We start from the raw sequence: 22,043 nt of genomic DNA on the forward strand, positions 1-22,043 counted from the left end.
GGAAGACAACCACAAAAACCCCATTCATGATGTTGCTCCAGGACAAGATGCCTCGAAGTAGTATCATAGGCCTCCTCAATGTCAAAAAATATGCCTACAAGGTGATGCCGGCATAGGAAAGCCTGTTGTATAGGCGCCTCCATGTGGGCAAGATTGTCAAAGGTGGAGTGATACCTACTGAACACACACTGAAAGTGACTAAGGAGTTGCCTGGATTCTAAAGATCCAGACAAGGTCGGCGGTTGACTATCCACTCTACAGTCTTCCCCATGCAGCTACAGAGGGCAACACTATGGTAACTACTTGAGCATGTACAGTGTTTCCCATGTTTTAAAAGAGGAATTAAAATTGCCTCACGCCACAATTCGGGAAAGTGACCTTATGCCCAAATGGCATTACAAAGTGCGAGGAGGATATCTTTCTTTCACCTTGTGAGGTGCCAGAGCATACTGTAATGGATTCTGTCATGACCAGGGGATGTGTCACAAGCCACAGACAATGAAGAATCCAGCTCCCACATGGAAAATGGGCAGTTTTAATCTTCATCACAGGTGGACTGGAAGTCCAAACTGGAAACATGGATCCCGATTGGCTGTTGCAGTAACTGTAGCAAAATACGCCATCATAGTCTGGGCAATGTCTCATGGATTGGTTTGGAGAGTGCCGTTCCCCATTACAGCGCCATGGGGCACCTGCTTCCTCTCCCAGAAATTCTCCTGATGGCCTCTCACACAACAGAACTTTTTCAAATGATTAATGGTGTTCAGGAACTGTTGCCACGACCTTTTCTTGCTCTCTCAAATAATTCAGCAACACTTTGCCCTCACCACCTGAAAGGCTGCAAGATTTTCTGCAGTTGGCCGATACTTGAACCTACACAGAGCTGCACACTTGGTACTGATTGCAGAGCAGCATTCGGCACTCCACCAAGGGATAGGTTGCCTCATCTGTTGTTGCGTGGACTGTGGAATGGATGCTGCAGCAGTGCGGAGGATCATTTTGGTAATATGATCCACCCATGCCCAAGCTTGTACAGGATAGAGTAGCATGGAGAGCTGCATCAAACCAGTCTCAGGACTGAAGACCACAACAACAACAACAACATGCCTCGGCATTCACACAATGTTCAGACTGGGCCAACTGGCTATAAAATGTCCAGTCAGCTCTGCCCAGCACCCATCGTGGCAGTTTCCTTTCGGGTTCCACCCTGTCTGGCAGGTGAATCTAGATTGGGAAGTGATCACTTCCACGCAAGACATCAACCACTTCCCATTGAGCAGTGTGAGCAAGAGCTGGAGAGCAAAGTGAGAGATCAATAGCAGAGAACGACCCAGTTGCTGTACAAAAGTGAGTGCTCTGTCCCACATTTATGCAAGTATGCACAAGATGAAAGTAAAAGAAACATATTGTCAACAGATGACACACGTGCGCTGATACAGCGACTGCTTGTAAAGTCATTGTAAGTGACAGAGGCGAGGAGTGGTTGTCGGTACTGAGGAAATTACATACGCTTCCTTTAGCTCTGTCCCCCATCAGGTCGTCCTGTTTGAGGAATAGTAGTATAGCCAAACCAATGGCTGTAAAATTTGCTGGCATCATTCATACATAGCAGAAAACAACATGCCTGCGAATGCAAGAAAACCTGATTTAATGGCACCACAGTATCATTTATCAGAAAAAGTGCAATTTTGGGGGAGGTGGGGGAATGGGCATTGGCATAATGAATGAATGTCAAACTCCGACAGAGGTGACCACATGTATAAATATCCATAGTATTTGTCCTCTTATTTATAAGACAGTAGCAACAAGTTATAATATACATTCAACAACCATGAGGTTCAGACAAGAATGGCCAGTGGCTATGAAAGGCACCAAAAATCAATATTTGGAGTTACACAAGGAAAGGAACATGACCTAAATAAAGCCCGCCTAAACACTGGGCAAACCTTGCTTCAGCCACCAAAAGGATTATATCATTAACTACTGTTTTGAGAAGACTTCATGAAGCTGATATGTATATGACACAATTAACTACACGAGTGCATTCACAGCTTGCTGAAGATCTGCAGCGGACACACCAAAGTGGGCACTGGATATCTGACCAATGGAGGACATTATGCTACGCCAGAACCAATTATTATCTGACAAATATCTGTGAAACGAATGGTTTTAAAATAAACTTTGCCTCTGTGGGAGGCAGTATGTCATTAGATGTCTTTTTAAATGGTACTGTGACTGTGTAGACTTGACATGAATTATGTAACATTTCAGTCTAATAGGTGACTATTCCATAGTACAGGACAACAATGCTTCACCACACAGGGTTCACCTGGAGAGCAAACGTCTTCAACATCAAGAAACATAGTGCACAGAATGGTCATCATTATGAGCATCATCTGAATCACACATAGGATATTTGAGATGCTGTGGGAGGCATGTTGGTGTTTGCAGTCTTCTCCCAAAGATCTCTGGCACACAGAGAACAGTTATACAAGACAACAATCAGTTTTTATTAATCTCATAATCACCATAAATAATAGCTTTACGCATTGCTGTATTGCTCCTTTCAATAATCACACACCATATTTAAAATGCTTCTGCTACATCACAGTGATATATCCACTTTCAAAACTTTTTGAAGTCTTAACATAAGTTCTTTATGTCTGAATTACGTTTCTGGGGTCTCGCATATTAATACCATCTTACCGCCAAATCACACAATTGGCAGTGGAACATCAACTTTCCATGCAATGCCGATAGCGGTCATGTGGGATCCAGCAGATCCATTAGAGCACACCCACTGAGCCACACCTTCAGCAACTCAGTACTACGAGTGCCCTCTGCAGCCGCAATACTGGGCAGCTGGTGGCAGCTGCTCAGCCCTGACAAGATCTAGATCCAAGGCACTGTTGTCATTTTCAATGAGGAATTCTGGAGCAAGCAGTCTCTGTTTCTCCAGGAAAGGTAGCTATGTCACGAGCTGTGGTGTACACACTGCAGTGTAGCGATTAGCGCCACTGGCTGGTGTGTTGCTGGTAACCGGCACAAACCTAACCACCTGTAGTTATTTGCTATTTAGTATTTATCATTTCTGAAGCTTCTTGAAATAAATTACATTTGGAATGTTTGTACATTCTGTATTATTCAGTGTTTGTATAAACAGTGGCACTCTCCGTCCATGAGTTCAGTTTTGTTCTGGCTGTACACTGGTGTTTGTAAGAAACGTGCTTTCAGTACAAAGTGTTGTACTTCGTCAATGACCGTTTTCAGGTTTGGACCCTATTGTAGCTATGATGTGACAATATCCTTTTAAGCAAATTGTTATGTTATGGTGTAACAGCAAATGTCACACATGATTCATATCATATGTGTTCGGCACGAAACATAGGGGTGTGAACAGGAAAGAGTTTTGTATTAAGCTATTTGTTAGCAGCCAACTGAAAACAAATTACATGGAGTGTCACCACAAGATTCTACCTTAGGGCCATTATTTTCTCTTGTGTATGTTAATTATCTTTGATCTTTAACATTACTAGACATTGAGTTTATTCTGTTTTCCGATGACACAAAAATTGCAACAACCAAATCTAGTTTTAGGAGGATTGGCTCATGAAATTTTCATGAACAACAAAAGGTTGCCAGCCAACCCTTTGTCACTCAACACTGAACAGACACACCATATTCACCTCATAAGTTTTAAGATATTTCTCTCCAGAATATGTATAAAATATGATGACTATCAAATAGAAAAGGTTGACAATGTTGAATTCATAACTCATGAGGAATTCAGTTGGGAGCAACTGCTGCAGCACCTAAACATGTCTTTATTTACAATGCAGATGATGACAGACACAGAAGGCATAAAAATTAAAAAAGCTTGCGTACTTTCACTGCATAATATCATATGGGATGATTTTTTGGGGTAACTCACCATGCCAAGCATGTAGTTTGCATTGTGTGTGTGGTGAATTCAAGAATGTCCTACAGAGGCCTGTTAAAGGTACTAGAGATACTAAATACAGCTTCCCAATAATGAGCATGTACGGACAGTAGTAGAGAAAGCAAACGGCTGACTTCAGTTAATTGGGAGAATTTTAGGAAAGTGTGGTTCACCCGTAAAGGAGACCGTGTATAGAACACTAGCGTGATCCATTCTTCACTACTGTTTCAGTTTCTGGGATTTCCATTGGGTCAGATCAACAGAAGAAATATGAGAATTCTGAGGTTTGCATCTAGATTTGTTACTGGTAGGTTCAGTCACCAAGTGAGTATTACAGAATTGCTTTCTAATCTCAAATGCAGAGGGGAAATGATGTTACTTTGGTGAAAAACAGTTGAGGAAATTTTTATAACTGACATTTGAAGTTGACTGCAGATTCCACCGCCATCAACATACATTTCAAATAGCAATGCGTCATTTTTCCCTCAATCTATTTTCGAAAGCAACAAGAAAGGAAATAAGTAGTAGCGGTACAAGGTACTTTCATGAACCATACACTGGCTTTCAGAGTATGTATGTAGATGTAGAATATATTTCTTCCTTAATAAAGTATGTCAAATAATGTATCTCTTTTGCAAACTAACACCTCAATTCATTGAATCAATACTAGAAATAAGACTAATTTCCATAGAAATTTAAAATCACTTACTTTGGTAGAGAAATGTGTTGATTATTCAGGAATACACATTTTCAACAACTTGTCAGCAGCCATACAAAAATTTAACTTCTAATAAAGTTCAGTATAATAGGAGCCTACAGTACTTATTAGTGGGCAACTTCTACTACACTGACAAATTTCTTAGTAGAACTGCTTCATGTATACATTATTATTAATGTCAAATACAGTGTTACACAAGATCTGATTTCTGCAAATAGTGCAGTAATGTGATCAACATGAATAAGTGCCATAAACTGATTTTCTGAATGGTGATGTGCAGCTACAATAGCCTAGGAATTATCATAGCCAGCACAGTGTATTAAACATTTATGAGATTTGTGACAAGTTTGTTATTACTTCTTAAATGAAAATACTGTGGCACCAAAACATACAGTAATGAAATTTCTGGAGTAAATTTGTCTAGATAACATACTTAAGTGATTAACATTGCAAGATAACAGGTTAATGTAAGCATGAGATAAGCCACTGCAAATGTGAAATGCTGGTACATTAAAAAGCGGTGTAACTGCCAGAATGTTGAATACAAGCATGCATTTTGTTGTATAGGTGCCACATGTCAGTTCCGAGGATGTAGTTCCACGCCTCTTGCACTTGATTGGTCAATACAGGTATGGTTAATGCTACTTGTGGATGACACTGGAGTTGTTGTCTGATGTCCCATATGCACTCAACTGGAGACAGAGCTGGTGTTCAAGCAGGCAAAGGCAACATGCTGACACCCCATAGAGAATGTTGGGTTACATTAGCAGTATGTGGATGAGCGTTATCCTGCTGGAAAACATCCCCTGGAATGCTGCCCATAAATGGCAGCTCAACAGGTCATATCACCAGACTGACATACAAATTTTCAGTCAGGGTGCGTGGGATAATAACGAAATTGTACCCCAAACCATAACTCCAGTTGTAGGTCCACTGTGTCTAACATGCAGACAGGTTGGTTGCAGGTCCTCAACTAGCCTCCTCCTAACCAATACATGGCCATCACTGGCACTGAGGCAGAACCAGCTTTCATCAGAAAACATAACAGACCTCCACCCTGCCATCCACTGAACTTTCACTAGACATCACTGAAGTCCCAAATGAAGGTGGTTTGGTGCCAATAGAATGAACACTACAGGGTGTCTGGTTCGGAGCTGTCCTTGAAGTAACAAATTTGTAACAGTCCGTTGTGTCACTGTGATGGCAACTGCTGCTCAAATTGCTGCTCCATGTGCATTAATATGCACCAGAGCCATCCACTGAACATGATGGACTTCCCTCTCAGTAGTGCCATGTGGTCTCCGGATCATGGTCTTCTTGCGATCATACATTCTCGTGGCCACCACTGCCAGCAATTGTGTACAGTGGCTACATTCTTGCCAAGTCTTTCTGTAGTATCGCAGAAAGAACATCCAGCTTCTTAAAGCTCTATTACAAGACCTTGCACATACTCAGTGAGATGGTGATAATGGCATCTTCATCACCTTAAAGACTTTCTCGACTCACATCAAGTCTTCCAATCTCAAAGGTAGCTACCGCTCATGACCATTACAGCATGTATTTAAAGCAAATATGATCTTCATTTTCATAGTGGCACTACCTGTGCCACTCACGTGTGACTGGCGTGAAATTTGAATTGAAACAATCTTTCAGATGCAGAAACACAACAACCAATTTTCATTTATGTCGCACAACTCCTCCTTTGTGTTGCGATTCTTTTCCATCGAGCATGTCACTTAGGCATTGTTGAATAAACATTAGCACTTTTTTTTTTTTATAAATGTGTATTACGTATTCTTGTTTATGACACATTCAACGTCTCCTCACTATGGATCTATGGAATAAAATGTGTATCTAATCTACTCTAATCGGCAAATTCTCATCATGAATGGACACAAGGACACTGGAGTAGAGTCCTGTTGATGGATGAGTATCAGTTTAGCAAGTTTAGTATCCCCACCAGTGGACATCGTTATGGGAGCAAGTGAGCTGGAGTGGGTCACATGGCAAAGTAGCATGGCATGCTGCCATGGACAGCACATGTGAAGCATTGTACGGGCAGGACAATTGACCCAGGTGTTCACCTGTCAGCCACGCCCATCAGTTATGCTTATTTCAACTACCTCGTACCTGGCTTTTGCTCTGTTTCCATGTGACAAGTGTTCAGTCACTCACATTGATCATGCTTGTATTTATCTCCATGCTCGACTCTGTGTGCTGTTTGGACACTCTGTTCTCCTGTAGAGTGACTCACCCATCAAATGTCATTCCCTCTTCCAGGGTTCATCTCTCCAGCTTTGTTGTTGAGCCACCATTGGATAGTATAGTTACATTTGTACTGACAGCAAGCATTTCATTTCATGGGATTGTCACGCCCTGTGCAGATACAAAAGCATGGAAAGATGTTCTCATTTTTGCAATGCTGGCAGGAGTAGGTGCAGCAACAAAAGTTACAGCAGGACCAGATGCAGGAACTGCTCAAACAGAATGTAGACTTTCTCCACTCTCACAACATGCTGCTAGTGGGCCAGACACCTGAAGGGAAGCCTTCTCCCATACTGTTATTAGCCGGTTCCAATGACTCTGCAGAATGGTGGGTGAATTATCTGCGCCAGTTGGCGCTTCACTGCCAGGTAGGATTTATCTTCAATACCACTGATAAGGTCACATCATTATTGTCAAGTAGTGTGGGGTTCTACAAAATCAGGCAAAATTTGAAACCCTCCACGAAGCACGAGAAACGTAACTTTGATGAGCTCTTGTTGGCTGTTGTCACAATATTTTGGATATCAAACCCATGTGGTGGCAGTACAGTTGCAGTTAAATCAGCACCACAAGTGCCCCGGGCAATCATAAGCAGCCTGGGTTGCTGGCCTGCAAGGTCTGTTGTGCAAGTATCAGTCCGAGTGTCCCCAATGTGTTATCTTACATGGACTTGCTAATTAGGTACATGATTGTTTGGTTAGCACCTAGCACTAAAGTCTGAACTAAGGCACTGGCTAGTCAGACACCTCCTTCAGCGAAATTACACAGATCACCGAATCACATAAACTTACTGCTGTGGAAAGGGATGTACTTTCCAACAATTGGCACATGTGGAAGTTAGCCATGTGTGGTACACAGCCCCTGGTACACTGTAGTGTTGGCCAGGTGACTGTATCTTCTGATGAGCCACTCTTTGATGCGCCATTGATGATTTGAGCATGGTGCTATCACGGTGTTCCCTGACTTTGCCCGCAGAAAGCCTGGAGGGTACACATAAGTTGAAGAGTCATGATCCTCACTCGCAAAGTTTTTCGGGTTCTAGGCATCCCTCCACATCTGAATCCACTCAATGGGCAATTTGGCGGTCCTGCCCCAATTGCCATGTGGTCCATATTACCTGGGTTTGTCCATATTTAAACGCTGTGTGTGGGATATGTTGGAAAGTCTGCCATTTTGCATCAGTTTGTCACAGTTGACAGACCACAGGATGGCTCTCAGAGGGACCAGTGTTTTTCCTGGACTTAGAAGCTGTTTCTGAAACCCTACTAGCTTTGCCCCAGTGTGTTCTGCTAACACTGGTCATGGATGACTGATCTATTGAATTTCAGCAAGATATGGGTGCAATTGTCAGCCTCATCAGACTAGACACATACAGGCTCTGGGGCTGTCCTGCACTGCAATGGCCCAATGTCAAGTTGTGTGTTATAGCAAACAGTGTATTCCTTTGAGGAAGCAATTCTCTGTATCAGCATGCTGTAAGAATGTGGAATGGCAACTTGTGTAGTAAGTGGTTAATTCACTGTTGGTGCAAAATATTTTTGCGTTAAACACCACTTTTGTTTTTGGCTTCCAGACTGACATACACTTAGCATTTCAATTGGTCACCTTTCAAGATTTGGAATCTCTACTACAGTTGCATGATAAACTGTTTGAGAATAACTTGGATTCAGCAGAAAATTTTGAGACACTCATCATGCTTAAGCTGTCAATAACACCTAAACTTTGTTACCCCTCAACCTATTCTCTTTGCCATGCGCAATGTGGTCAGGGTCAAGTCGCAACATTGGCAGGACCTCAGAACTGTTTCTCCTATTTCATCAAGTCAATGGGCACTGTTTTGTTCGTGATTCAGAAACCGGATGGGTCGCTGCACCTCTGTGGCATTTGTAAACGAAGAGCCAACATGCAATGTGTTGCTGACTCATATGGTATTCCACATCAGGAGGCATTCAAGAAGTTGCCAGGGAACCAATATTTTTCAGGCATCGATTTGCCTGACATTTACCTCCAGTTGCCGTTTGGCACTGGTTCTCAGAGTTTCTTGGTGGTTGACAAGATCTTTGGGCTTTACCAGTTTAATTGCTTGCCTTTTGGAATTTCATCTGTGGCAGGAATTTATCAATGGTATTTGAAGCAGTTGATTTAGGACATTCCCTGTCTTGTAAATTACCTCAATGACATCTAAGTCACAGGCTCTACACAAGAGGAGCATTTATGAAATCTTTATGCAGCTTTCCAACACTTCCTGGAGAACAGACTTCGCTGGAAGTCGGAAAAATGTAGTTTATTTCCCTACAATGCATCTTTTGGGTTATGTGCTTAGTAAAGATGGCCTCATGCCTACAAACAAGCACAACACCTGAAGGATATCCCATACTTTTTAGACCACAAACATCTGCCTTCCTCTTAACTGGCTTCACCAAACAGATGTCAGATTTTTATTATTTATGGAATGTTACAGGCTTTTCAGTTCCTCAAGGAGTGTTTGTGCTCTGTTTGTGTTTTGGCTTCTTTTATGCAGGATAAACCATTAACTCTGGCCACCAACGCATCCCAGAATGGCATAGTGTGATCCTCTCACATTGGAACCCAGATGGCACTGAGAAGCCTATTGCTTACCCATTGAAGATACTTTCAATGGCACAACATAATTATTCACAGGTGGAAAAGTACACCTTGGCTATCATTTTTGCATTGAAAAATTTTTCCATTTTCTTGTATGGAGCGAAGTTCCTACTTATCACCAACTACAAGCTAACGGATAGGATACCTACAGATTGCAGTGGTGGTGCTCTTCCCCAGTAATTATCACTATGACATTCATTACATGTCCACCATCCAGCATGCTAATGCGGATGCATTATCACAGTTTCCAGTGAAACCAAATCCAGAGTTCAACCGGCAGAAGGCTCTCATTTTCACATTGGATGATACCTTGGAGAAGACATTGCTTGATTTTCCTTTGACAGCACAGGAGCTCATGGCCATCGCATCCGCTGCCCCACTTTTTAGGAAATTTGTTTCGACAGTCCAGAAGGGATTGCCCAAGGACATCCCTATGGTAGTGGGGTCAATGTGGCATACTTTTTTGTCCTACATGGGCACCTGAACATATTCCAATGGTTTTTCAAGTTTGCCATGGAGGAGCAAAGCTGTCAAGTGGTTGTCGCTCCAGCATTGCATCCTCTAATACACCAATTGTGGTGTGCATTGTACTGGGGTACGTCTCGTATGAAGGCTTTGGCAGAGTGTCCCATCTACTGTCCGGCAATTGATCATGATACTGAACATCTGGTGTGGACTTACGTGGCCTGTGCACAGAACTACACTGGGTCGCAGCTCCAGTTTTTCCCTTGGTCAGTCCCAGAGCATCCTTTGGAGAGGGTGCATCTCCATTTTATGGGTTCCTTTTTGGGAAGCATGTGGTTATTGATAGTAGATGATTTGTCCAATTTCCTGGATGTTGGCAAATTGAGTTCCAAAATGTCAACAGCTACCATTCATCCACTGCCTTTCATTATTGCTACAGAAGACTCCCCTTAGAGCCTCGTATTTGATAATGGTTGGCAATTTGAGCCACAGGAGTTTGGAGATTTCTGCATTTGCAATAGTATCGAGCATCTGACTACTGACCTGTTTCACCCAGCTTCCATCTCAATGGCGGAATGCTTCTACTGAACGCTCAAGACCCAGATGAAGTCCACGTCTGCCTTGTTCCACAATAATGCACTGTCTAGTTTTTTCATCACGTACTGGGCAACACCAGGAAATGGCTGAACTCTGTAGGAGCATCCACATGGGCACCCGCCTTGAGGTCTTTTCGCTTTGTTGCAAACCAAGTTGCATTCCCCAGACTGTCACGGCCCACAGAGCTTTCCTGATGGGTATGCCACATAAGGTCTTTCGGCTGCCAGGAGGGGTGGCTCCCTGGTATAGTGGTGAGCCACAAGGCTCAGCATTTGTTTGTCGTGGATATCAGTTTGGAGCAGCTGACCCATCATTCCAATCAGTTTCATCTGCAATCTGTTGGACCCACGGTGCCACCACCTCTGTGCCATTTGGACGATTGGGTCGGTCATGGTGTTCTCTCAGTAGGAGGCTCCAGAGTGTGGCAGCATGCATGCCCACTGCAATCCCCACTACGCTCTCCACTGTCCTACTTTTGCCTGCAGAATAGGACACTGGCGACAAACACTACTGTAATTCCAGCTGCGGAGCCCATGGAACTGGAACCAGTACCTCCTTCCCCCACTCACCCGTGGCTGTGGCCTTACCCCTAATGATGCAGATGGAATAGCCATTCAGTCAGCTTTCACAATTTTCCACCACTCCAGAGGCATCAGCATTGCTTACTTCAGGGATAGATTCAATGCCGGGGAATGTCACGCCCTCTCCAGTTTGATAGAGATCATGGCACAAATGGGGCTATTTTCAACCCTATGTGTCCTTAAAGGATGGCAGTATTTAGTATCCCTGCCAGCAACCATTGATATGGAATTAGATGAGTGAGTATGGGTCTCATGGCAGAGCAATGTGGCACTCTGTCATGGAAGGTGTGTGCAAAGTATTGTACGGGCAGAACCATTGATTCTGATGTTCCCTATCGGCAGTGATAAGCTGTACCCATCAGTTCTTACAACAATTTCAACTACCTTGGATCTGGCCTTCACTTGACCACGTACCGTGCTATGTTTACATGTGCTAGTGTTCAGTAATTTATGCTAGTTGTGTTTTGTGTTTATCACCATGCTCGACCATATGTGATGTTCGGACACTCTGCTCCCCCATAGATTGACTTGCACGTCAAGTTTTGTTTCCTCTTCTGGGGTTTAGCTCCCTGGCTATTTGGTTGAGCTACCATCGACTATTACAGTTACATTTGTGCTGACAGTGACTGTTTCGCAGCATTGTCATGCCCTATGTAGATAAAAAAAGCACTTAAAGCTACTGTCATTATAAGTACATCTGGTTCATGCAGAGGTGATGTAATGGAAAAGGTGATATTTCAATCCCAGTGTTCTTGCCCAAGGCAGTGGCATGTACACTGCTATACCTGTTTTCTGGAGATACTGTAACAGTAGCAGTCTACAGGCATAACCATTCAGTACTGACATGGTGCACACATACTTGCAATATACAGACATACAGACTTAACACATCTAGAGTGGCCGCCTTGCTCCCCAGACTTTGATTATACGTGGAAGAAACTGAGCTGAAGGGTTGCACCACCACCATGGGCCACTACTGACTTGCAAAGAGCATTTGTCTAGCAATGTGAGGTGTTACCACAGTAAAAGTTGGATGGTTCCTTCCACAGTATCAATCTCCATCATAATGAAACAAGTCACAATGTTCCCAGGGCACCTTCTAGTGCACATATTATCACTGCATTTCATGATGTGTGGATTTCTAACATCTCTTGACTCATGGGTATGAAAGTATGTTACCTCATGAGGTCCAGCTTCTTGAAATACTGGACACAGTGCGACAGTATAAATGAAAGCCCACCTTTCTCAAATCAAGATAAAGTACAAAACTCTCAAAACTTTTTGACATATTAGGAGAATAATTAGCTATATATGTACCCGAATATCTTCTATTTTATGCTAATGTTATTTGTTTAAAAAAAAAATCCTCACCAGTTTCATCAGAAGTGGGCGTTATGTAAGCATTTCTATATACAACAAAATTACTTTCTCTGAACAGATTATCTACTAAGCTGTATGCAAAGAAACAAATCTGCAGTAAGTAGCTAAACTGGACAACTAACAAGAACAAACTTGACAGCCTGCTGGCACGATATGCAGCTGAGCATAAAATGCTCAATTTCAGTGGCAGCTTCACAAGACCTGGATCCTTCCCTCCACCAACAGCTTCTTTGAACTATACAGATGGGAGTTTATCCTCACATCTTTTGCTTCTATGATTGTCCTGGCCTCAGTCTCCAGTAACTCACTGTCCCACACACTCCACCCAAGAGTTCCCCCTTTCTCCGCTCCACTACCCGCTCCCAATTCACATCCTCATGTCACCTTCAGTGGGTGCCTCTCCCCACCAGCTGTGACACACATGCATCACATGCCTTGCCCGTGCACATACCTCCCTCCCCCCCCCCCCCCCACCTCAACCACACACCCACCCCAAAACCTTCAGCACGCAAACCTGCTGCCTCCCTCCAAACCACTATCCACCCACACCCACCTACCTCCCACCTTTCTCCTCTACCCATCCCACCTGACACAACCCCCACCCCAACCTAGTCCACTTGCCAGACTGCAGCACTGGCACTGTGCATCCAGCCAGTGGCATGTAAAAGTATTGGCACACACACCATCCGTAATGCATGACATTCATTTATTAGTAGCAAAGATGATAGCCTTTATTCTTTCAACTTATAGAGTGAGATGCCTGATGTATTACAACTACAGAGCTTATTCTTTGCAAGACTGCAGACCAGATCTTTGGGATTTAAGTCTGTATGGTAAGGCAGAAGTAGGTAGGGAACAACTTTCTTGCAAAATTTTGCCAGTGGAAAAAACAACAGTGATTAAAATTTCTTTTGTATTTGTGGGGATCCACAGCCTCCAGATGTTTAATAAATATAAATGTGGTCTGTTGTATGGTATAATGTGATTTTTATTCATTACAGCCTACTATGGAATATGTTTATGTTTGTTAAACAGCAGTGGGCTGGTGCTCCTTCAGTATAATGGCTTTCCTTGCCTCTATGTATCTTTAATTTTTTCTCTCTCTATTTCTACATGATAATCTGTTTTCCTGTTATAGCAACTGAGAGGTGAACAAAAATTGAAACTGTGCATTCATAACAATGAAATGTTAACCAGCACCATTGTTAGCCAACAATCTTCGGCACCGTCACTTTGCAATATTCGCAGTGCAGGTCTTATGAATCCACAGTTAGTCTGAACGAATCACTGGCCACTTTAATTCTAATACGTTAAGTTCTCATAAAAAGTCTACTGCAGAATGGTCTTTTGGCTGGTACATTCTCCCATCTGCACATAATGACTTAGTTATTGTGGAAACTTTTAGAAGCATCATCACTGAAATATTTATTGTGTGCAGTTTACTTATTCTACTTTACAGCAAATACTTGAATGCTGTGCCACTCAGTGTCACGTCCCACCTTCTGTAATTTGCACACCACTGACTTCCTTCAATTTTGTTTATCAACATTTGCTTGCACCTTCTGTTGCCTTCTCTGCTGGCACTATCACCAATACCTCATTCTCATTGTCATTAATGAATGACGTTAACAGAAAGTTGTCATGGCTTCCCACGAAGCTGTTTTCCAAAATCAAAATTTATGCTCACACTGCAAGATAACAAGTGCTACTTTGAATTGGAATGCGATTGTACCTCATCACACGACCAAGTTAATTCTTGCAACAGCCAGATGTCCACTTTGCCTTGCCGAGTAACACAAACCAGATAAATACATCATATATGATGAAAATAAGTCACTCACTCTAAAATCATCCATTAATCCGAGTAATTTTGCTGTCCTCTTGTAACTATCCTTCGTGTAATATGGTATTCGTACTGGACCATCATGTACTATGGGCCCATTCTTTAGTTCTTGATAAGTTACAACTGGGCTGCCATACACTTCCTTTACAAACTGGACATCATAATTATCCTGTAAAAAATATTAATATATGGAAGTGCCTCACAATATAGCCATACAAAAATAACAACGTAATATAACCACCAGAAACATGAAACTTATAATACAATGTATTTTAGTGCAACAAAACAGTTATTAAACTTCCTAAAACGACATGTGTAATCAGAGAACACCATAAGGGGATGCAGAGAGCACCATAATCTTTGGCTTTCAAGACTCAAAAGAACAGACAGCTGTTGGCTCAGAGATAACAAGTAAATAAATACCAAATAATTTATTTTGATTTTTATTTAACTTTACCAAAGCAACAACAGAAACTATAGGAACAGAAAATGAACACATGAAGTATTACTGAGTAAAGGCAGGTTTTAAATACCTGCTTAAAAGTAGCACCCAATACAATGCAGAGGTACTCTTCTCACCAAACAAAATATTGAAATCATCTTTGCACTCACTCTCTCTCTCTCTCTCTCTCTCTCTCTCTCTCTCTCTCTCTCTCTCTCTCAAGAGACTCACTCATACTGACTATAAAGTGGCAAGCTGATGGAGAATGAAGTTCCTAATGTGACTAAACTAAGCATTGTTATTAACAAAACTGGCAAAAGAAAAGAATATACACAATGGTTTTCTGAATATCATTAGATATGAACTTGCTGGGTCAAAAACTAATCATAATCCTCATACAAAAAACCTTGGTTTTAAAAATAGTTTCACACATTGTTCCACTTGGTTACAACATGCCTACATTGCATCTCAACAAGACTAGGGCTTCAGCTGCTTGTATCATGCCTGGAAATGAGGAATATCCTACCCAAAGCCCTTTCTGCCAAATTCCCCCTCCCACCCAAAGTGGTAGTCCACCATCGACCCAAACTGCACAGTATCCTAGACCATATGATCTCTCATGTTTCCAAGTCATGAGTGATTAAGGGTGGGCAACCAGACCAGCTGGAGTTCAGGCAGTGAGTACATGTAACAACTGGCACCATCTGAAGAGAACCACTGTCACATGTGTCATGCCACTGTGGAAGTCCCAGGCAAGACCTGTCCGATAAATCCACCCAGCACATCTTCTCCAATCCTGTTACAGGCCCATGCTATCAGAAATAAGTCCACCCGAGCAAAAAGTCATACAATAGCTCTGCTGTAATTTCTGCATAGCATTTTATGTGGGAGCGACCACCAATCAGTTGTCCACCCATACGAATGGTCACCACAAAACTGTGACCAAGAGAAGTGTCGACTACCAAGTGTTACACCCAAATGCTGGCTTTCTATGGCTGCTTCACAACCTGTGCTATATGGAAAATATAAGATTCTCTGCAGCCAGAATGAGCTCACAGGAGCTACATTCCTATCCCAGGCACCTTCTGCCCCCCCCCCCCCTCTCTCTCTCTCTCTCTCTCTCTCTCTCTCTCTCTCTCTCTCTCTCTCTCTCTCTCTCTCTCCCCCCCCTCCCAGGTCTCCCTTCTACTCCTCACCTCCTTTCTCCCTTCGCCCACTCCACTCAACACAGCCACTCCACCTCAACTTTTTCGTGAATTATTCAGAGAATTGTTATTCCTTGAATTATTTATATGTAACCTAGGACAACTGATTACCATTATATTTGTTTTTGCAAACTATGGAGCGAAACTTAAAGAAATATTTCTCATTACTCTAAAAAAGACATTCATTACTTGGAATCCATAGAAAGAACTGATGTTCATTTTCCTTTGAGTGCTTATATCCTGAGGAATCAATCATAACCTCTATGAACTCCATTCTTGTCACATCCTTCATGAACTCCTCCACTGCTCAGGAGTTTTATCTTTCAGATCAGTAATTTCATACAGTTACATTTTTGCCAATTTTCAGGCAAACATATTTCTTAAAATCTATTCAACTTCCACCTATTATTTAAGAAAGTAAATTAAATGCACTTGTTTTAGTTAAATTAAAAACTGATTCTAAATTAATTTGAATCACAATTTAAAAATCTAAACAGGTCAGATGAAACAAAAACAAAGATTTTCTTGAAAATCAAAATTCTTCCAAGCTTATACTTTTAGAATGAAAAGTGAAACTTTCAAGACATGAAGTGCTTCTGGCTGATGAGGACTTATGCTTTATGAAATGTTAAAGGTAAATTATGCCAATCTGCCCTATACACGTTTCATTTTGTTTTCAGTACATACAGCAATGTAATTGTGAGAAAATATGTTCTTTAGCTCAATGTACAAATCAACGTATTAACTCAAGAAGGGTTTACTAATGTTTTCTACAATGTAAGGACAAGAGGAGAAGATTAGTCAGTTGCAATGTACAAGATCTTTAATATTGTTTGGAAGTCACAGAAAGCACTCTTATGTTTGGCAAAAGGTTGTACCACAATCAAGACAACCTTCATGATGCCATGACAAAGACTGGCAGATCTTTCTCACATGACATACTGAGGTGCGACAAACTGACAGATCTCTGTACACAATATACACACTTTTTTTTTTTATAACATACTGAAATCGAGGAGCTCCATATGCCAAGGTTGCTCAGACTGTTCTACTAAATAAATGCCCAATTAATTCCATGAGGAATGTACAAAGTACCCTGGGGAATTTTAAGTGTCAGTTAGCAAAAAGAGATGAAACCAGTAAGCAGGGTCCAACAATATGATGACTGATTGTCACACCGCCTTCTGAATTGCAACATTCTACAGAACTGCTCTAGTAAACTTTAAGTTGTTTATGAAACATCTAGATGCACCATTGAGCGTCCTGTCAGACAAGAAGAAACAGTAAATAGTTTGTGGAGATTTCAATGTAGATTTTTTACAAGATACGTACAGGAATGAATCATTATTTGGGTGTTTCAATCTCATTTCAGTAGTCAATTTTCCAACTCGTATGCAGCAAGATAGCTGGACACTGATTGTTACCATTTTTATATGCAGTGCTCAGGCAGAAACAATTAATGTGTACCCAATTGTTAATAGACTATCTGATCATGATGCACAATTGATGGAAATAAACAATATGATACCTTATAGCCCTGAGGCAGGTTCATACAAAGCACGGAGGCTTATTAATGAAAACACGATGCAATATTTTAAAAGTATGTTTAAAGAAGTGGTATGGGATAAGGCATACACAGAAAGAGACTTATTCAATAGTAAATGTGTGTCAACAGTTGAAAGCTGCTTTCCTAAAAAGTTATCCAGAAGATCCATAAAAACAAAACACAAAAACAAAATAAAAAGAAAAAAAGACAGCAGTAGTTCACTAAGGGAATTTAAATCTCATTTAAGAGGAAAAGGGAAATTTATATAAAGGCTAGAGTATGTCAACATCTGGTATCATTTGCATACTACATAAAAATACTGTAGTATTTTAAGGAAGGTCATTAAAATGTCCAGATGTATCCACATCCTGACAGAAATAAATAAACCAGATAATAAGATTAAAACTATATGGGATACTGTGAAACAGGAGAAAGAACAGCCTGTCAGTGTACAAGATACCGTAACAATTAAAGTAAATGACAATGTTGTGACTGATAATTCAAAAGCTGCAAGTATTTTTAACAACCACTTCCTATATGTAGCAGCAAAAATAGAATTAAATGGTTCAGCTGAAGAAGCAATAGAATAAATTAATGTCAGTCCAGAAAACTTTAAGCGACTACTCATAGCACCAAAATTCCTCACTGAAATTAACAGAATTACAAAAATTCTAAAAAACAAAAGCTCACGTGTTGATGATGGACTTTCAAACAGAATTATGAAAATGTGTACCAACTTAATAAGTAATGTCCTTAGTGATATATGTAATGCATCACTGGCACACGGAATTTTTCCAGACACATTAAAATACGCAACTGTTAAACCTCTTCATAGGGAAGATGGTACAGCTAACTTAGATAATTATTCTCCAGTTTACTTACTAACAGCCGGGCGGGATAGCCGCGCGGTCTTAGGCGTCTTGTTATGGTCCATGGGGCTCCCCCCCTTGGAGGTTTGAGTACTCCCTCTGGCATGGGTGCATGTGTTGTCCATAGCGTAAGTTAGTTTAAGTTAGAATAAGTAGTGCCTAGGCTTAGGGACCGATGACCTCTGCAGTTTGGTCCAATAAGACCTTACCACCAATTTCCAATTTCCTTACTAACATCTTTTTTCCAAAACATTCAAAAAAGTAATGAACTTGAGAGTAGTCTCATACTTAAGTATAAACAATTTACTTAACATATTACAGTTTGGATTCCAGAAGGGTTTCTCAACTGAGAATACTATTTATACATTCACTCATCAAACAGTACAAGCCTTGAGTAACAAAATATCCCCATTTGGTATTTTTTGTACTCTTTCCAAGGAATTTACTCTCTGGGAAAAACTGAAGTTTTACAGAATTGATGGTTTTACACACAGTAGGCTGAATCACAAACAAATAAAACAAAAATAAAGCTGAATAATTCAAAAAATGTTGGCAGAGGAGAAAATTTTTATGACCAGGGAGAAATCAAAGGAATTCCCGAAGTGCTCAATTTTGGGTCCATTCCCATTCTTTATATGTGTGAAAGACCTTCCACTTAACATTCATCAAATGGAATGATACTAGTGGTATAATAAATCGCATTAGAGAGAAAGCAGCAGAAGACATTGTTAATGATGTTTCCCAAAAAATTATTAACTGGTTCTCTGAACGTGGACTTTCCCTAACTTTCAAAAGGACACACTATATTCAGTTCTGTACAACAAGTAGCCATACAACAATTGATGTAGCACATGAATAGGAGTCAGTAAATCATGAAGAGTGCTCCCAAATTTTTGGGTGTTCATACTGATGAAAACTTTAACTGAAAGAAGCATATTACTGAGCTTCTCAAACAATAAGTTCAGCTACTTTTGCTCTTTGTATAACTGCTAGCCTCAGAAAGAAACGAATTAAGCTCCTGAAATATTTTTGCACATTTCCACTCAATAGTGTATTATGGAATAATTTTCTGGTGTAAGTCACCACTCAGGACGAAAGTACTGATTGCACAAAAGCGAGCAATAAGACTAATATGTGGTGTTTACCCATGGATGTTGTGTAGACACCTCTACAAGGAGTTAGGCATTTTAACTCCGCCATCACAATACATATATTTACTAATGAAATGTGTCATAAATAATCCATCAAAATTTGACAACATCAGTGATATCCATACCTACAGCACTAGAGGGAAAAATGACGTTTATAATTCAACATCAATGCTATGTGAGGCTCAGAAAGGAGTTCAATGTGCAGAATAAAAACTTTTTATCATTTGCCCAATACCATAAAATGTCTAACAGGTAGCAAAGCAAATTTTAAATCTAAGTAAACATCACTTCTGCTGGACATCTATTCCACTGTTCCACCAATGATTTTTGATTTTCTATTTAAAAACTGGTAGTCAGAAAAGATTGGTAGGTAGGAAGACACACACACAGAGAGAGAGAGAGAGAGAGAGAGAGAGAGAGAGAGAGAGAGAGAACCTAGTTTTTAAGTGTAGTTGCACGAGTGGGACCAAAAAAAAGTAATGTGTTCATTAATGTTAATACTAATCATGCACACACATCCTGTAAACTGACTCATTCCACATAATTTCAGTCAAAGAATCATTCAAATGGTCTATGAAACATGTAACTAACTGATTCATTTTACATGTCAGTTCAGGACAACAGCAGGTGTTTTTGAATACTGATATGCTTTTTGCAGGTTCATGTGTATATATAAATGGATTTTTTTTTTTTCAGTCTTGACAGAGTCACACTCATTGGGATTTCACCATTAAATATTCTAGGGCACTATTTTCCCTAAGGAGTGAAGTACGTTACCTGCAGTTTACACATTTTGTTATGCCATACAGTACATATTTTGCTAAGATCTAGTGTCAGGGAAATGGTAATATTGGTGAAATATCTTACCTTTAAGAGGTAGTTCAAATTCATCTTAGTAAAAGGCACAAACTTTTCATTAAGTTTAATGTATTTCAAATGTTTTTCATAGAAGTGGCCACTGAAAAATAATAACACAGAAAAATAATAATATTAATTGCTCATGTTGTATAATAATATTAATTGCTCATGTTGTAAGTGTAACACTATAGTAAAACTAAATTTTCCAGGAAAAAGAAATAGAACACACTTTTGAGATAACCCAAACAGAAGCATATAATTATGACAACATACTTGCTAACTCCAACTTTGCCAAATGTCCTCGTTCGAGATATTTCTGGCCGAATACAGGCCCTGTTTCTTCGCTGATCAGGTTGCCTGACCCAGTCATCCCAGTAACTGAAAAATTAAATAGTTCAAACTCTATTACAATTTCAAAACCGAAATCAAATCATAGTTATCATTTCTTAAATGTGTTTGTCTCAAATAGCTTGCAAAGATGAATAGAGGAAAAAGAACTTACGACAGTGGCCATTTTGGAGCCAGTTCTTTCCACAGTTCTTTGGTCAACATCCATCCCAGACCTGGGAAGAAGTCTGTACGGTACAAGAGATCAGGGGCAGATTCATTTACAAGACCAGCCTTTCCATTATCATTCCAGGCTGACACACACCACAAGGTAGGATCCATGTGCAAAAGTGAGTAAGTACCCAAGAAATACTCAAAAAAATCTGGAGCAACATCGAGATCATCTGCAATACAAACTGCATATGTTAAAAGTAAAAGCTATGGACAATTCTCAATGTAATTTTTCATAAAACTACATTTTCCATAAAAAACTAATACCATGTTTAACACCACTTTGTAAATGTATCCTGACACAGAAGTTATCCACAGAAGTTATCAAGAAACTAAAATGCAAAGATAAAAAAGAACGCAAGCATCCTTAAGTCTATGAAGTGTTCCTCAAACCATTCTGAAATAAAATAATGCAGAAATAATAGGGTAGTGCACTATCTTACTGTAGGTACAGACTGGCTGCAGGATTTCATAGGTGAATAAATGGACGCACATTATGAGTCAGTAGGCTCCTTCGCCATTCACCAATAGGAGACTATGACATTTATCAAAGGTCCCTAAATCATCCCGTGTAAACATCCTCCACATGAGAATACTTTCATCCTCTGCCTGAATGGTTCTCTGTTTGCAAGCTGGGTGATTCACCTCATGTAATTTTCAACATACCCATACTCTGTGCCAATATGAAATTTGAGTTATCAAAACAGTTGATTTTTCCCATGCTTCTAATATTCAATGGCAGTAGTCCTGCACACAAATACTAATTTTTGTGCTCTTTTGTATGCAGCAAGAAGGGATACACATGTAGGACAGTGGTTTCTGTATCCCCTTGCAAGTTCTAGGTGGTATGGTTGCTCAACCACTTTTTGCTGTCCAGTGAATTGTTATTTGGTGCACTGTATCCCACCTATCCATAGTTAAAATTTGTGATAATCAATAGCACACCATTAAAAACACATTAGTGTCTATGATAGCTGGTCAGGATGCAGTGGTTTACCTG

At 40.5% G+C, this 22,043-nt stretch overlaps 1 protein-coding gene across 4 annotated transcripts in view; it reads right to left on the minus strand.

The window, feature by feature from the left end:
* Positions 1–22,043, minus strand: part of LOC126183369 (alpha-1,3-mannosyl-glycoprotein 2-beta-N-acetylglucosaminyltransferase) — an 87,750-nt gene that overhangs the window by 22,879 nt on the left and 42,828 nt on the right. For 3 of the 4 annotated variants that reach the window (XM_049925298.1, XM_049925297.1, XM_049925296.1), the window contains exons 7-10: positions 20,988–21,228; positions 20,759–20,863; positions 20,495–20,585; positions 14,413–14,583 (exon numbers count right to left, since the gene is read on the minus strand). In XM_049925298.1, the coding sequence (XP_049781255.1) occupies positions 14,413–14,583; positions 20,495–20,585; positions 20,759–20,863; positions 20,988–21,228 (608 nt within the window). The remainder of the gene's footprint in view (positions 1–14,412; positions 14,584–20,494; positions 20,586–20,758; positions 20,864–20,987; positions 21,229–22,043) is intronic. The other variant, XM_049925300.1, reaches the window with a different exon arrangement.

The sequence above is a fragment of the Schistocerca cancellata genome, chromosome 4 (genome assembly GCF_023864275.1).
Source record: "Schistocerca cancellata isolate TAMUIC-IGC-003103 chromosome 4, iqSchCanc2.1, whole genome shotgun sequence".
Lineage (NCBI taxonomy): Eukaryota > Metazoa > Arthropoda > Insecta > Orthoptera > Acrididae > Schistocerca > Schistocerca cancellata.